The sequence below is a fragment of the Bombina bombina genome, chromosome 6 (assembly GCF_027579735.1).
Source record: "Bombina bombina isolate aBomBom1 chromosome 6, aBomBom1.pri, whole genome shotgun sequence".
Taxonomy (NCBI): domain Eukaryota; kingdom Metazoa; phylum Chordata; class Amphibia; order Anura; family Bombinatoridae; genus Bombina; species Bombina bombina.
The window spans coordinates 104,223,983-104,242,279 of NC_069504.1; the positions used below are offsets into that span (position 1 = coordinate 104,223,983).

At 38.8% G+C, this 18,297-nt stretch overlaps 1 protein-coding gene across 1 annotated transcript in view; it reads right to left on the minus strand.

The window, feature by feature from the left end:
* Positions 1–5,030: 5,030 nt before the first annotated feature.
* The window catches only part of FBXL13 (F-box and leucine rich repeat protein 13), a 478,799-nt gene continuing 465,532 nt past the window's right edge, over positions 5,031–18,297 (minus strand). The window contains exon 21 of the mRNA XM_053716536.1: positions 5,031–5,312. Coding sequence (XP_053572511.1) covers positions 5,153–5,312 — 160 coding nt within the window. The 3' untranslated portion in view covers positions 5,031–5,152. The remainder of the gene's footprint in view (positions 5,313–18,297) is intronic.

The window sequence follows — 18,297 nt, forward strand, 5'->3', positions numbered from 1 at the left end:
CTACATTCTGTTAGCCTTTATATACAGTATTGTTTCAATTTCCATTTGAGAAAAGGGTCATCCCAGAGTGACAAATCCGCTTTTAGAAGCTGTCGGACGCTTTGTGCCTTCTACAACTATAGGGAAAATATTTCTCTTCATATAGACTCATCTGCCAGTACCAACATTTTCAGGGGTATTAAGTTGTAAAGATCTCACAACTAATGATTTACTAATCAAACTGCCACTGGCTTATTCAGTTCTGCCTCAATGTGGATTTACTGTTTAAATACCAGAGCTGTTCTCAGCTGCATATGCACTTGTGTCAGTGCTGATCAAAATCCTGCATAATGGCTTCCAGGGAGGTCTTCCATGCATTGTATGTTGCTGCCTTCTTTAACACCCAGAAGGTTAATCTTAATGCTAAAGTGCAAATTGATGTTAAACCCTGCAGCGCTTAAAGGGACACTGAACCCAAATTTTTTCTTTTGTGATTCAGATAGAGCATGACATTTTAAGCAACTTTCTAATTTACTCCTATTATCAAATTTTCTTCATTCTCTTGCTATCTTTATTTGAAATGCAAGAATGTAATTTTAGATGCTGGCCCATTTTTGGTGAATAACCTGGGTTGTTCTTGCTGATTGGTGGATAAATTCATCCACCAATAAAAAAAGTGCTGTCCAGAGTCCTGAACCAAATAAAAAGCTTAGATGCCTTCTTTTTCAAATAAAGATAGCAAGAGAACGAAGAAAATTTGATAATAGGAGTAAATTAGAAAGTTGCTTAAAATTGCATGCTCTATCTGAATCATGAAAGAAAAGAATTGGGTTCAGTGTCCCTTTAAAGGGACACTAAACCCAATTTTCTTTCTTTCATGATTCAGATAGAGCATGCAATTTTAAGCAACTTTCTAATTTACTCCTATTATCAATTTTTATCGGTTCTCTTTCTATCTTTGTTTAAAAAGCAGGAATATAAAGTTTAGGAGCCGGTTCATTTTAGGTTCAGCACCCTGGATAGAGCTTGCTTATTGGTGGCTACATTTAGCAAACCAATAAGCAAGGATAACTCAGGTTGTTAACCAAAAATGTGCCTGCTCCTAAGCTTTACATTTCTGCTTTTTAAATAAAGATAGCAAGGAACGAAGAGGAGTAAATTAGAAAGTTGCTTAAAATTGCATGCTCTATCTGAATCATGAAAGAAAAAAATTGGGTTTAGTATCCCTTTAATTAACCACTTGTATGCCATCCTAGGAGGGTAACCCATACTAACTCAATGCACTGTTTTCATAGTAAATCTTGCTACACGCTAATGCCATAAATTTCTAAATGAAGCGCCTTCTAGTAGACATCAAATGCTTATTCCAAATGTAGGTGTTAGGAGTGGAAACAGAAAGATGATTGTGCTTTCCATATGTTCAAAACTGTATGCTATAATATGTTGAATCTTCTAGTAATATTTGATGAGTAATTCAAGCAGTTGTTGACTATAGTCAGGTTCATTGTTTATTACCCTGTGATCTAATTTTATAAATAGTTTTTGTAAAATTTTAACACTTGAATTTTTTTAGAATGTGCACGTGCTGTGCCTCAGAAAGACTAACCTTCGGATAACGTATATATCATATGCCAGGTATTAATACGTCACTGTAAGTGAATATTGCAGTTTACAATAATAAATACTTGTAATGAATTGGCTTCTTACTATTCTTACTTTTTACAATTAGTTATTGTTTATTTTGTAACTAGTTGTACAACAATCCTATAAAATTCTTCTTGAAGATTAAAGAGACACTAAAGTCAGACTTCCATGATTCAGATTGTCAGGAATATTGGTTCTTATAAAATACATACGGTGTGTAAGCTCAAACCAATCATATAGAATAGATATCCATGGTGGTGAGAGTCCATAATCCATTATTACTGGGATTCAACTCCTGACCACTAGGAGGAGGCAAAAACACCCAACATATCAACTGAATCAATACAAAAAATGGGTGGGGCTTGTGGACTCCACATGGAAGAAAGGAATTTATTAGTTAAGCATAAATTATGGTTCCATAAGGTGGTGAGAGTCCACAATCCATTATTACTGGGATCTCATACCCAAGCTGTGGAGTACGGGTGGGAAAAATAAAGGCAGTTACCTATTCACTACTCACTGTGGCCTGAAGTACTTTTTCTGACAAAAGCTGCCTCAGAGGAGGCAAAAACATCAAAATGATTTGCTTACTCCAAACAGACTCTATACAAATAATAATCCCCTCACAAGCTTTTGTTATCTAGGGTACTTACCCCCTCCAGAGAGAAAAAACGGACTCCAGTAAGGAAGAAAAAACGCAGATAAGCTCCTCAGCATCTCCAAGCCTGCTGAAAATGGTCACCGGCAGAGAAGAAGGAAAAAAGGTGTCAATGCCTGGAGGGAAAAACAGCCCGCAGCGCACTGAATAGGAAGTAGAAAAGATTCCCATCAACTCTGTTGAAAAAATAACCTCAAACATTTTTAAGCTGTGAGGACCTGACCAGCAGCAATCTCTAAGAAGCGCTAGGTGATTTAAGTGGTTTGCTGGTTTCCTAAAGACACCCTCAAAATAAATGTTTTAATAAAATTGAGCTGCTGATGTGAGAAAAGGAGTGCAGAGTCCACAAGCCCCCATACTACAGCGTATATGTACTATTGTCCCCAACAATATTTAAGTTAAAAGTGTCTGAAAGGAGTTACCTGAGCCCCCTTGCTATGCTATAAAGTGCAGTGTATCTAAAAATAGCCTGTGGGCTATGGGGGTGCTGTTTAACACTTACCAGACAAGAGCACCCAGTCCACTGAGCTTATCGGCAAATAAGCAGCTGTATCCAGAAGAGAGACCATTCAGTGATGTGAAGGTTAAAGCCAAGGATATAGGAGAGAACTACTGATGATCCCACAGAAGGAGGCTAATAGACATGTCCCCACAATACCTCAGGGGAGTTATGACTGAAATCTCATAAGGAAATACTGTGCTCATAACATTCATCCTCCTGTACCCTATTATCTTGCAGAAACACATACAAGGGGTAATTGGTCTCACATAGATCTGAGAACTAACAAATGAAAAAACAGAGCACCTCTAATCTTCACCTTCACTCCTGGGAGGCAAAGAACAAACTGAGGTGGGAGGGCTAAAAGCTCTTGTTGTTTGAAGTTCTGCTCCTAGTAGTGGGAATTCAATCCCACAGCTCAAGGCTCACCATCAGATGAAAGAAATATAATGTAAATATATACACAAACATATACAGGGGTCAAGTGCTACTAGTCTCATGAAAATTCTAACTAGACCACTTTTTCAACTCCAAATTTGTATGGCGGTATACATAAAATGCGAAGTGTGGCCTTGTCTATATGCAACCTTCTGTGGTTCATTTAGAAGTCACCTTCACAAGATGTCTCCCAAACCTGCTATTCCTTCCCAAATTTATGTTTGAAAAAACATATATGAGGTTTTCATGTTTAACCCATCATGCTCAGAATACTTTTGTATCAGTAAATTAATACATTCATTGATGTATATTGATATCATTACATAATGAAGAGTACAAGTGTGATTTATTATATATAGTATTCTTCTATAAACTTTTTTTTGTAACTTTCTACTTTAGTATTCCATGACAAGACAGAGCATGCAATTTTAACCTCTTAATGACACCTAGTGTGCCCTGTATGTCGCTTGTGCATTTAGAGGTGAACTTCAGTAAATGGTTTACAAATATAGGAAATCATAAACCCATCTATTTAGGTGAATAAGTCACAAAAGAAAATGTATGACTTGGATTTTTTTAAAACTGTGATTAGTACATTTATGTAAGATTCTACCAGTGAGCACAACATATAAATATAATAAAAAGAAAAGCAGGGGGAAATAACAATTCTAAAACAGTGCACAAATAATGGTATATATCATTATAGAGTATTTTTGAGCCAGAGATAATTTGTTTACTGTTCCAGATGGAGTAGCAGAATTACCTGATAATTCTCCTGTGCCGTATTACTTGCTCAGGACTAAGTCTCCCCTAGTATTGTGTAACTGCAGCTCAGCTTATTGATCTTGTGTAAAGTAGCAACTGAGGGTCCGATATCACCACAGACACAAAGCCCCAATCCTGTGAGGCTTCACACGTCCTACCTTAGACGAGCTATAGGAGTAATAACTGTCTATGGTGCTGGGTAATCCACTCCTGCCTATGCCAGACTGTAATGTAGCAATAAAGGTTATGAATGACACTGCTGCCAGTGTGAGTATTATTGTAAAATGCCTCCACCAGCTCTAGCTAGAAGTGTTGGACACAGTGCAGTCTGTCATCGCTGGCTGTCAGGCCATGTCCCCAACCAATACAGCATTTAAAAAGAACATAGCACATCATGTAAAACAGACCTTTCCTCATATAATTGTCCCCTCTTGAGTTGAGGGTTGTAAGGAAGTACACGATTTGGCCAGTTGTCCGAACACACTTCCCTAAACCACACAAATTCTATATGTTCCAAACTGTTTCCAGGAATTATCCACTATTTATTTTGTGTTTTAGACTTGAATAAGGTATTTTATTTAAACCTTTATAACATTCTGATGGTTCCCTAAACAAAATAGCGGAAAACCTAACAATAAAATGTTATATATTCAGTCAAAACAGACATTGCCAGATGTACATGAGTAGCCTGTTGCAAATCTGCTATACAAAATTCTCAATTTGAGAAATTTCCTGTATTACTACTGTGTTCCCTACTGCCAAAAATGTCACATAAATTATGTTAACATCATGTTTTTTGTCTGTTTAGGCTGCTCTATAAATACAAGTTAAAGACAGCTAATGTATTTTGAATAAAGAAACAAAAAAACATAATTCATAAAGTATACAAAGTAAAGTGGATTAGTTTACATATATATATTATTACTGTTTTCAGTGGCATACACACATATGCTACAAGTGACAAGATGATCAGGTGTGTATTGCAGCATTGAAGACTTAATTTGTGCCATACAAGCCACTTATGGCTCTATGAGGTGTGGTGTTTGACTGCTGGTGCACAGGCCCTTACAGCATATATGTGTATGCCACTGAAAAACTTTTAGTAGAAGAATTTTTGCTAATGGAATTATATTGCAAACATGATTCTATTTTAAACTTAAATGCACATTTCAAATTCTCTTCTCTTCAGACGTCTCCATCTCTGTGTCTTCTGTATTTGACATAGCGTTTAGCAGCTTTCCATAACGATCATATCCAAACCACGGGGGAGGATCTTCATTATTGTACTCAAGTTTTTGAACCTTGGACTCCATTTTCTGAACAGCAGCCCTGCAATACATAATACAATCACATTTCTCATTTCATACAGATTATAAGTGCAGCACAAGTGATCAACTCCACTAAGCTTGGACAAATGTATAATCCCTTGAAGGATGCCTCTTATCTGAATGCATTTGATGTTTTTCACAGCTAGAGGGTGTTAGTTCATTTGTTTCATATAAATAACATTGTGCTCACGCACGTGGAGTTATTTAAGAGTCAGCACTAATTGTCAAAAGATCTGAGATAAGTGGGCAGTCTGCAGAGGCTTAGATACAAGGTAGTCACAAAAGTAAAAAGTATATTTCTGACACTCATTTTGTTCCAAGTAACCCTAAAATCTAGGCTGTTAGGCATCTTGAGGTCTGGTTTCAGTGCTAACACTAAATTCTATTTATTAAAGTGACCAGATTGTCCCTATTTCTTCTGTTAAGTGTGATCAGTCCACGGGTCATCATTACTTCTGGGATATTAACTCCTCCCCAACAGGAAGTGCAAGAGGATTCACCCAGCAGAGCTGCATATAGCTCCTCCCCTCTACGTCACTCCCAGTCATTCTCTTGCACCCAACGACTAGATAGGAGGTGTGAGAGGGCTATGGTGATTATACTTAGTTTTATATCTTCAATCAAAAGTTTGTTATTTTAAAATAGCACCGGAGTGTGTTATTACCTCTCTGGCAGAGTTTGAAGAAGAATCTACCAGAGTTTTTGCTATGATTTTAGCCGGAGTAGTTAAGATCATATTGCTGTTTCTCGGCCATCTGAGGAGAGGTAAACTTCAGATCAGGGGACAGCGGGCAGATGAATCTGCATAGAGGTATGTAGCAGCTTTTATTTTCTGACAATGGAATTGATGAGAAAATCCTGCCATACCGATATAATGTCATGTATGTATACTTTACACTTCAGTATTCTGGGGAATGGTACTTCACTAGAATTACACTGTAAGAAGTACATAAAGCTGTTTAATAACTAGAAATTATGTTTAACGTTTTTGCTGAAATGTAAAATCGTTTTCATTTGCTGAGGTACTGAGTGAATAAATGTTTGGGCACCATTTTTCCACTTGGCAGTTGCTTAATCTTTTTCTGTCAGTTTCTGTTCTCTCTCACTGCTGTGTGTGAGGGGGAGGGGCGGTTTTTGGCGCTTTTTCTATGCATCAGTTATTTCAGTCAGCAGCTCATTGTATTTCCTGCATGATCCGGTTCATCTCTACAGAACTCAGGGGTCTTCAAACTTATTTTGAGGGAGGTAATTTCTCTCAGCAGAGCTGTGAGAATTATAGTTGACTGTGATAAAAAAAAAAAAAAAAAAAAAAAAAAGAAAGTTTATTCTGTAATTGTTTCCTGCTTTCAGAATTTGTTATCTTTGCTATTGGGATTAAACCTTTGCTAAAGTTGTGTTGTTTACAAGGATTGAGGCTATAACTGTTTCAATTTATTAATTTTCAACTGTCATAGATTTTCTGTGCTTCTTAAAGGCACAGTACGTTTTTAATTGAATTGTATCCAAGTTGCAAGTTTATTTGCTAGTGTGTTAAACATGTCTGATTCAGAGGATGATACCTGTGTCATTTGTTGCAATGCCAAAGTGGAGCCCAATAGAAATTTATGTACTAACTGTATTGATGCTACTTTAAATAAAAGTCAATCTGTACAAATTGAACAAATTTCACCAAACAACGAGGGGAGAGTTATGCCGACTAACTCGCCTCACGTGCCAGTACCTGCATCTCCCGCTCGGGAGGTGCGTGATATTGTAGCGCCGAGTACATCTGGCCGGCCATTACAAATCACATTACAGGATATGGCTTCTGTTATGACTGAAGTTTTGGCTAAATTACCAGAACTAAGGGGTAAGCGTGATCACTCTGGGGTGAGAACAGAGTGCGCTGATAATATTAGGGCCATGTCAGACACTGCGTCACAGGTTGCAGAACATGAGGACGGAGAACTTCATTCTGTGGGTGACGGTTCTGATCCAAACAGACTGGATTCAGATATTTCAAATTTTAAATTTAAACTGGAAAACCTCCGTGTATTACTAGGGGAGGTGTTAGCGGCTCTGAATGATTGTAACACAGTTGCAATACCAGAGAAAATGTGTAGGTTGGATAAATATTTTGCGGTACCGACGAGTACTGAGGTTTTTCCTATACCTAAGAGAATTACTGAAATTGTTTCTAAGGAGTGGGATAGACCCGGTGTGCCGTTCTCACCCCCTCCGATATTTAGAAAAATGTTTCCAATAGACGCCACCACACGGGACTTATGGCAAACGGTCCCTAAGGTAGAGGGAGCAGTTTCTACTTTAGCTAAGCGTACCACTATCCCGGTGGAGGATAGCTGTGCCTTTTCAGATCCAATGGATAAAAAATTAGAGGGTTACCTTAAGAAAATGTTTGTTCAACAAGGTTTTATATTGCAACCCCTTGCATGCATTGCGCCGATCACGGCTGCAGCGGCGTTCTGGATTGAGTCTCTGGAAGAGAACATTAGTTCAGCTACTCTGGACGACATTACGGACAGGCTTAGAGTCCTTAAACTAGCTAATTCATTCATTTCGGAGGCCGTAGTACATCTAACTAAACTTACGGCGAAGAATTCAGGATTCGCCATTCAGGCACGCAGGGCGCTGTGGCTAAAATCCTGGTCAGCTGATGTTACTTCTAAGTCTAAATTGCTTAATATACCTTTCAAAGGGCAGACCTTATTCGGGCCCGGGTTGAAAGAGATTATCGCTGACATTACAGGAGGTAAAGGCCATGCCCTGCCTCAGGACAAAGCCAAAACTAAGACTAGACAGTCTAATTTTCGTTCCTTTCGTAATTTCAAAGCAGGAGCAGCATCAACTTCCTCTGCACCAAAACAGGAAGGAGCTGTTGCTCGCTACAGACAAGGCTGGAAACCTAACCAGTCCTGGAACAAGGGCAAGCAGACCAGGAAACCTACTGCTGCCCCTAAAACGGCATGAATTGAGGGCCCCCGATCCGGGATCGGATCTAGTGGGGGGCAGGCTTTCTCTCTTCGCCCAGGCTTGGGCAAGAGATGTCCAGGATCCCTGGGCGCTAGAAATAATATCTCAGGGATACCTTCTGGACTTCAAATCCTCTCCTCCAAGAGAGAGATTTCATCTGTCAAGGTTGTAGATCTGGTGGACATGTCATCCTGTCCACCTTGGTCTCTACCTCTGAAACAGGACCTTCTGATTCAGGGTCCCTTCAAACATCAAAGTCTAACTTCTCTGAAGCTGACTGCTTGGAAATTGAACGTTTGATTTTATCAAGACGTGGGTTTTCTGAGTCAGTTATTGATACCTTAATACAGGCTAGGAAACCTGTTACCAGAAAGATTTACCATAAGATATGGCGTAAATACCTATATTGGTGTGAATCCAAAGGTTACTCTTGGAGTAAGGTTAGGATTCCTAGGATATTGTCTTTTCTACAAGAAGGTTTAGAAAAGGGTTTATCCGCTAGTTCATTAAAGGGACAGATCTCAGCTCTGTCCATTCTGTTACACAAACGTCTGTCAGAAGTTCCTGACGTCCAGGCTTTTTGTCAGGCTTTGGCCAGGATTAAGCCTGTGTTTAAAACGGTTGCTCCACCATGGAGTTTAAACCTTGTTCTTAATGTTTTACAGGGCGTTCCGTTTGAACCCCTTCATTCCATTGATATAAAGTTGTTATCTTGGAAAGTTCTATTTTTAATGGCTATTTCCTCGGCTCGAAGAGTCTCTGAGTTATCAGCCTTACATTGTGATTCTCCTTATTTGATTTTTCATTCGGATAAGGTAGTTCTGCGTACTAAACCTGGGTTCTTACCTAAGGTAGTTACTAACAGGAATATCAATCAAGAGATTGTTGTTCCTTCTTTATGCCCAAATCCTTCTTCGAAGAAGGAACGTCTACTGCACAACCTGGATGTAGTCCGTGCTCTAAAATTTTACTTACAGGCAACTAAGGAATTTCGACAAACGTCTTCTCTGTTTGTCGTTTACTCTGGGCAGAGGAGAGGTCAAAAAGCTTCTGCTACCTCTCTTTCTTTTTGGCTTCGTAGCATAATTCGTTTAGCTTATGAGACTGCTGGACAGCAGCCTCCTGAAAGGATTACAGCTCATTCCACTAGAGCTGTGGCTTCTACTTGGGCCTTTAAGAATGAGGCCTCTGTTGAACAGATTTGCAAGGCTGCAACTTGGTCTTCGCTTCATACTTTTTCCAAATTTTACAAATTTGACACTTTTGCTTCATCGGAGGCTATTTTTGGGAGAAAGGTTCTTCAGGCAGTGGTTCCTTCTGTATAAAGAGCCTGCCTATCCCTCCCGTCATCCGTGTACTTTTGCTTTGGTATTGGTATCCCAGAAGTAATGATGACCCGTGGACTGATCACACTTAACAGAAGAAAACATAATTTATGCTTACCTGATAAATTCCTTTCTTCTGTAGTGTGATCAGTCCACGGCCCGCCCTGTTTTAAGGCAGGTAAATATTTTTTAATTTATACTCCAGTCACCACTTCACCCTTGGCTTTTCCTTTCTCGTTGGTCCTTGGTCGAATGACTGGGAGTGACGTAGAGGGGAGGAGCTATATGCAGCTCTGCTGGGTGAATCCTCTTGCACTTCCTGTTGGGGAGGAGTTAATATCCCAGAAGTAATGATGACCCGTGGACTGATCACACTACAGAAGAAAGGAATTTATCAGGTAAGCATAAATTATGTTTTTTTAGGGACAGTCTGCATTTGGGCACTGTGTTTTTTTTTCTTTAGATATAGCCATGATTTTTTTTTGCTTGATTGCATCGCACTGCTACACTAACATCCTAACTGCTACTCCGTCCAGCTATTAACGCTTACTCTGCTTTATGCTACACTTAAAGGGACACTGAACCCAATTTTATTTCTTTTGTGATTCAGACAGAGCATGCAATTTTAAGCAACTTTCTAATTTACTCCTATTATCAAATTTTCTTTGTTCTCTTGCTATATTTATTTGAAAAATAATGCATCTAAGCTTTTTTTTTTTTGGTTCAGGACTCTGAACAGCAATTTTTTATTGGTGGATTAATTTATCCACCAATCATGGAAAAGACCTGTGCTAATAACCGATAACACACACACTATATATAAATATATTAGTTATCCAGCAAGAAACAATACTTAAATAGCAACCTAACAATCCATTACAGTGAAGCAGTGATGGCTTATTATGGTTTAATTGATGACTCCGTGAACAAACCAGCATTTTTCTACTTGAAGGGACACTGAACCCAATTTTTTTCTTTCGTGATTCAGATAGAGCATGCAATTTTAAGCAACTTTCTAATTTACTCTTATTATCAATTTTTCTTCTTTCTCTTGCTATCTTTATTTGAAAAAGAAGGCATCTAAGCTAAGGAGCCAGACATTTTTTGGTTCAGTACTCTGGACAGCACTTGTTTGGTGGATACATTCACCCACCAATAATCAGCAAGAACAACCCAGGTTGTTTACAAATAATGGGCCGGCATCTAAACTTACATTCTTGCTTTTCAAATAAAGATACCAAGAGAATGAAGAAAATTTGATAATAAGAGTAAATTAGAAAGTTGCTTAAAATTGCATGCTCTATCTGAATAACGGGGTATATTTATCGATGTAGCGTATCACGTCCGGTGAACATCAATAAATGCTGTCAGCATTTATCATTGTACCAGAAGTTCACCAGAACTGCTTATGCAATGCCGCCCCCTGCAGATTTGTGGCCACTCGGCCGGTAGCAGGGGATGTCAATCAACCCGATCGTATTTGATTTGGTGGATTTCTGTCCGCAGCCTCAGAGCAGGCGGACAAGTTATGGAGCAGCGGTCTTAAGACCGCTGCTTCATAACTTCTGTTTCCGGTAAACCTTCATTCTGAGCTTGATAATTCGGCCCCAAGGCCTCCTCTAGTAGGATTTGGAGCAAACAAGGGCTGATTACCATTTCAGTACCCCACCTTGTTAGATTTTAACAAAGTTAAACAATCCTTAAAATGAAATCAATCCTTACAGCACAAGGCATCATCTTCTGCACACTGAGTCAATACCAGAAACAAATCCCCTTAGAGATGTAAGTAGCTGCTCCATCTCCAAAGCTAAACACTTTAAAAACTAAAACATTTTATGCTTTTAAATCTATCACACAAAAACGACTATCATCGGTTTATATTATCCTCTGCAGTGTATACAGCTATAAAAAAAAAATCTCCCCCCTGGAGTAAAAAAAAAATCAATAAAACTAAATTATTTTATGACAAATAGGGGAGGGAAAACTTATTTTCTTTCATGTAATTAGCAAGAGTCCATGAGCTAGTGGCGTATGGGATATACATTCCTACCAGGAGGGGCAAAGTTTCCCAAACCTCAAAATGCCTATAAATACACCCCTCACCACACCCACAATTCAGTTTTACAAACTTTGCCTCCTATGGAGGTGGTGAAGTAAGTTTGTGCTAGATTCTACGTTGATATGCGCTCCGCAGCAAGTTGGAGCCCGGTTTTCTTCTCAGTGTGCAGTGAATGTCAGAGGGATGTGAAGAGAGTATTGCCTATTTGAATGCAGTGATCTCCTTCTACGGGGTCTATTTCATAGGTTCTCTGTTATCGGTCGTAGAGATTCATCTCTTACCTCCCTTTTCAGATCGACGATATACTCTTATTTATATACCATTACCTCTGCTGATTTTCGTTTCAGTACTGGTTTGGCTTTCTACAAACATGTAGATGAGTGTCCTGGGGTAAGTAAATCTTATTTTCTGTGACACTCTAAGCTATGTTTGGGCACTTTATTTATAAAGTTCTAAATATATGTATTCAAACATTTATTTGCCTTGACTCAGGATGTTCAACATTCCTTATTTTCAGACAGTCAGTTTCATATTTGGGATAATGCATTTGATCAATCTTTTTTTCTTACCTTAAAATTTGACTCTTTTTTCCCTGTGGGCTATTAGGCTCGCGGGGGCTGAAAATGCTTCATTTTATTGCGTCATTCTTGGCGCGGACTTTTTTGGCGCAAAAAATCTTTTCTGTTTCCGGCGTCATACGTGTCGCCGGAAGTTGCGTCATTTTTGACGTCCTTTTGCGCCAAAGATGTCGGCGTTCCGGATGTGGCGTCATTTTTGGCGCCAAAAAGCATTTAGGCGCCAAATAATGTGGGCGTCTTTTTTGGCGCTAAAAAATATGGGCGTCGCTTTTGTCTCCACATTATTTCAGTCTCATTTTTTCTTTGCTTCTGGTTACTAGAAGCTTGTTTATTGGCATTTTTTCCCATTCCTGAAACTGTCATTTAAGGAATTTGATCAATTTTGCTTTATATGTTGTTTTTTCTCTTACATATTGCAAGATGTCTCACGTTGCATCTGAGTCAGAAGATACTTCAGGAAAATCGCTGTCTAGTGCTGGAACTACCAAAGCTAAGTGTATCTGCTGTAAACTTTTGGTAGCTATTCCTCCGACTGTTGTTTGTATTAATTGTCATGACAAACTTGTTAAAGCAGATAATATTTCCTTTAGTAATGTACCATTGCCTGTTGCAGTTCCTTCAACATCTAATGTGCAGAATGTTCCTGATAACATAAGAGATTTTGTTTCTGAATCCATCAAGAAGGCTATGTCTGTTATTTCTCCTTCTAGTAAACATAAAAAATCTTTTAAAACTTCTCTCTCTACAGATGAATTTTTAAATGAACATCATCATTCTGATTCTGATGACTCTTCTGGTTCAGAGGATTCTGTCTCAGAGATTGATGCTGATAAATCTTCATATTTATTTAAAATGGAATTTATTCGTTCTTTACTTAAAGAAGTACTAATTGCTTTAGAAATAGAGGATTCTGGTCCTCTTGATACTAATTCTAAACGTTTAGATAAGGTATTTAAATCTCCTGTGGTTATTCCAGAAGTTTTTCCTGTTCCTAATGCTATTTCTGAAGTAATTTCCAGAGAATGGGATAAATTGGGTAATTCATTTACTCCTTCTAAACGTTTTAAGCAATTATATCCTGTGCCGTCTGACAGATTAGAATTTTGGGACAAAATCCCTAAAGTTGATGGGGCTATTTCTACCCTTGCTAAACGTACTACTATTCCTACGTCAGATGGTACTTCGTTTAAGGATCCTTTAGATAGGAAAATTGAATCCTTTCTAAGAAAAGCTTATCTGTGTTCAGGTAATCTTCTTAGACCTGCTATATCATTGGCTGATGTTGCTGCAGCTTCAACTTTTTGGTTGGAGACTTTAGCGCAACAAGTAACAGATCATGATTCTCATAATATTATTCTTCTTCAGCATGCTAATAATTTTATCTGTGATGCCATTTTTGATATTATCAGAGTTGATGTCAGGTTTATGTCTCTAGCTATTTTAGCTAGAAGAGCTTTATGGCTTAAAACTTGGAATGCTGATATGGCTTCTAAATCAACTCTACTTTCCATTTCTTTCCAGGGTAACAAATTATTTGGTTCTCAGTTGGATTCTATTATCTCAACTGTTACTGGTGGGAAAGGAACTTTTTTACCACAGGATAAAAAATCTAAGGGTAAAAACAGGGCTAATAATCGTTTTCGTTCCTTTCGTTTCAACAAAGAAGAAAAGCCTGATCCTTCATCCTCAGGAGCAGTTTCAGTTTGGAAACCATCTCCAGTCTGGAATAAATCCAAGCCTTCTAGAAAGGCAAAGCCTGCTTCTAAGTCCACATGAAGGTGCGGCCCTCATTCCAGCTCAGCTGGTAGGGGGCAGGTTACGTTTTTTCAAAGAAATTTGGATCAATTCTGTTCACAATCTTTGGATTCAGAACATTGTTTCAGAAGGGTACAGAATTGGTTTCAAGATGAGACCTCCTGCAAAGAGATTTTTTCTTTCCCGTGTCCCAGTAAATCCAGTGAAAGCTCAAGCATTTCTGAATTGTGTTTCAGATCTAGAGTTGGCTGGAGTAATTATGCCAGTTCCAGTTCTGGAACAGGGGATGGGGTTTTATTCAAATCTCTTCATTGTACCAAAGAAGGAGAATTCCTTCAGACCAGTTCTGGATCTAAAAATATTGAATCGTTATGTAAGGATACCAACGTTCAAAATGGTAACTGTAAGGACTATCTTGCCTTTTGTTCAGCAAGGGCATTATATGTCCACAATAGATTTACAGGATGCATATCTGCATATTCCGATTCATCCAGATCATTATCAGTTCCTGAGATTCTCTTTTCTGGACAAGCATTACCAGTTTGTGGCTCTGCCGTTTGGCCTAGCTACAGCTCCAAGAATTTTTACAAAGGTTCTCGGTGCCCTTCTGTCTGTAATCAGAGAACAGGGTATTGTGGTATTTCCTTATTTGGACGATATCTTGGTACTTGCTCAGTCTTTACATTTAGCAGAATCTCATACGAATCGACTTGTGTTGTTTCTTCAAGATCATGGTTGGAGGATCAATTCACCAAAAAGTTCATTGATTCCTCAGACAAGGGTAACCTTTCTGGGTTTCCAGATAGATTCAGTGTCCATGACTCTGTCTTTAACAGACAAGAGACGTCTAAAATTGATTTCAGCTTGTCGAAACCTTCAGTCACAATCATTCCCTTCGGTAGCCTTATGCATGGAAATTCTAGGTCTTATGACTGCTGCATCGGACGCGATCCCCTTTGCTCGTTTTCACATGCGACCTCTTCAGCTCTGTATGCTGAATCAATGGTGCAAGGATTACACAAAGATATCTCAATTAATATCTTTAAAACCGATTGTACGACACTCTCTAACGTGGTGGACAGATCACCATCGTTTAATTCAGGGGGCTTCTTTTGTGCTTCCGACCTGGACTGTAATTTCAACAGATGCAAGTCTCACAGGTTGGGGAGCTGTGTGGGGATCTCTGACTGCACAATGAGTTTGGGAATCTCAGGAGAGGATGGTTTAGATAAAGGTTTATCCGCAAGTTCTTTGAAAGGACAAATCTCTGCTCTTTCTGTTCTTTTTCACAGAAAGATTGCTAATCTTCCTGATTTTCATTGTTTTGTACAAGCTTTGGTTCGTATAAAACCTGTCATTAAGTCAATTTCTCCTCCTTGGAGTTTGAATTTGGTTCTGGGGGCTCTTCAAGCTCCTCCGTTTGAACCTATGCATTCATTGGACATTAAATTACTTTCTTGGAAAGTTTTGTTCCTTTTGGCAATCTCTTCTGCCAGAAGAGTTTCTGAATTATCTGCTCTTTCTTGTGAGTCTCCTTTTCTGATTTTTCATCAGGATAAGGCAGTGTTGCGAACTTCTTTTGAATTTTTACCTAAAGTTGTGAATTCCAACAACATTAGTAGAGAAATTGTGGTTCCTTCATTATGTCCTAATCCTAAGAATTCTAAGGAGAAATCGTTGCATTCTTTGGATGTTGTTAGAGCTTTGAAATATTATGTTGAAGCTACTAAGTCTTTCCGAAAGACTTCTAGTTTATTTGTTATCTTTTCCGGTTCTAGAAAAGGCCAGAAAGCTTCTGCCATTTCTTTGGCATCTTGGTTGAAATCTTTAATTCATCTTGCCTATGTTGAGTCGGGTAAAACTCCGCCTCAAAGGATTACAGCTCATTCTACTAGGTCAGTTTCTACTTCCTGGGCGTTTAGGAATGAAGCTTCGATTGATCAGATTTGCAAAGCAGCAACTTGGTCCTCTTTGCATACTTTTACTAAATTCTACCATTTTGATGTATTTTCTTCTTCTGAAGCAATTTTTGGTAGAAAAGTACTTCAGGCAGCGGTTTCAGTTTGAATCTTCTGCTTATGTTTTTCATTAAACTTTATTTTGGGTGTGGATTATTTTCAGCAGGATTTGGCTGTCTTTATTTTATCCCTCCCTCTCTAGTGACTCTTGCGTGGAAAGATCCACATCTTGGGTAATCATTATCCCATACGTCACTAGCTCATGGACTCTTGCTAATTACATGAAAGAAAACATAATTTATGAAGAACTTACCTGATAAATTCATTTCTTTCATATTAGCAAGAGTCCATGAGGCCGCCCTTTTTTTGTGGTGGTTATGATTTTTGTATAAAGCACAATTATTCCAATTCCTTATTTTATATGCTTTCGCACTTTTTTATCACCCCACTTCTTGGCTATTCGTTAAACTGAATTGTGGGTGTGGTGAGGGGTGTATTTATAGGCATTTTGAGGTTTGGGAAACTTTGCCCCTCCTGGTAGGAATGTATATCCCATACGTCACTAGCTCATGGACTCTTGCTAATATGAAAGAAATGAATTTATCAGGTAAGTTCTTACATAAATTATGTTTCTCCAACATTGGTGTGTCCGGTCCACGGCGTCATCCTTACTTGTGGGAATATATCTTCCCCAACAGGAAATGGCAAAGAGTCCCAGCAAAGCTGGCCATATAGTCCCTCCTAGGCTCCGCCCACCCCAGTCATTCTCTTTGCCGTTGCACAGGCAACATCTCCACGGAGATGGTTAAGAGTATGTGGTGTTTAAAAGTAGTTTGTTATTTTAAAATAGTGCTGGTATGTACTATTTACTCTGAAACAGAAAAGGATGAAGATTTCTGTTTGTGAGAGGAAGATGATTTTAGCAGACAGTAACTAAAATCGATTGCTGTTTCCACATAGGACTGTTGAGATGAAGTAACTTCAGTTGGGGGAAACAGTTAGCAGACTTTTCTGCTTAAGGTATGACTAGCCATATTTCTAACAAGACCATGTAATGCTGGAAGGCTGTCATTTCCCCTCATGGGGACCGGTAAGCCATTTTCTTAGTCAAACAAACAGAATAAAGGGCTTATTATGGGCTAAAAAAAACTGGTAGACACTTTTATGGGCTAAATCGATTGCTTTATTTGGGCATTTTATACATGTTTATGCTGATAATTCACACTTATAAACTTGGGGAACGTTTTTTAACGGCAGGCACTATGTTAGACACCTTTTCCAGTCAGGGAGGGCCTTCCCAGTTGTAGGCTGAGCCTCATTTTCGCGCCATTACTGCGCAGTTGTTTTTGAGAACAAGACATGCAGATGCATGTGTGAGGACCTGAAAGTAGTTGGAAAAGTTTCTAGAAGGCGTCATTTGGTATCGTATTCCCCTCTGGGCTTGGTTAGGTCACAGCAAAAGCTGTAGCTGGGACTGTATAGGGGTTAAATTTGTAAACGGCTCTGGTTCCGTTATTTTAAGGGTTAAAGCTCTGAAAATTGGTATGGAATACTTTTAATGCTTTAAGACACTGCGGTCAAATTTTGGTAAATTTTGAACAATTCCTTCATACTTTTTCACATATTCAGTAATAAAGTGTGCTCTGTTTAAAATTTAAAGAGACAGTAACGGTTTTGTTTTAAAACGGTTTTTGTGCTTTATTGACAAGTTTAAGCCTGTTTAACATGTCTGTGCCTTCGGATAAGCTATGTTCTATATGTATGAAAGCCAATGTGTCTCCCCATTCAAAATTGTGTGATAATTGTGCCATAGCGTCCAAACAAAGTAAGGACAGTACTGCCACAGATAATGAAATTGCCCAAGATGATTCCTCAGATGAGGGGAGTAGACATGATACTACATCATCTCCTACTGTGTCTACACCAGTTTTGCCCACGCAGGAGGCCCCTAGTACATCTAGCGCGCCAATGCTTATTACCATGCAACAATTGACGGCTGTAATGGATAACTCCATAGCAAATATTTTATCCAAAATGCCTGCATATCAGAGAAAGCGCGATTGCTCTGTTTTAAACACTGAAGAGCAGGAGGGCGCTGATGATAATTGTTCTGTCATACCCTCACACCAATCTGAAGTGGCCATGAGGGAGGTTTTGTCAGATGGGGAAATTTCAGATTCAGGAAAAATTTCTCAACAAGCTGAACCTGATGTTGTGACATTTAAATTTAAATTAGAACATCTCCGCGCACTGCTTAAGGAGGTGTTATCTACTCTGGATGATTGTGACAACTTGGTCATTCCAGAGAAATTATGTAAGATGGACAAGTTTCTAGAGGTTC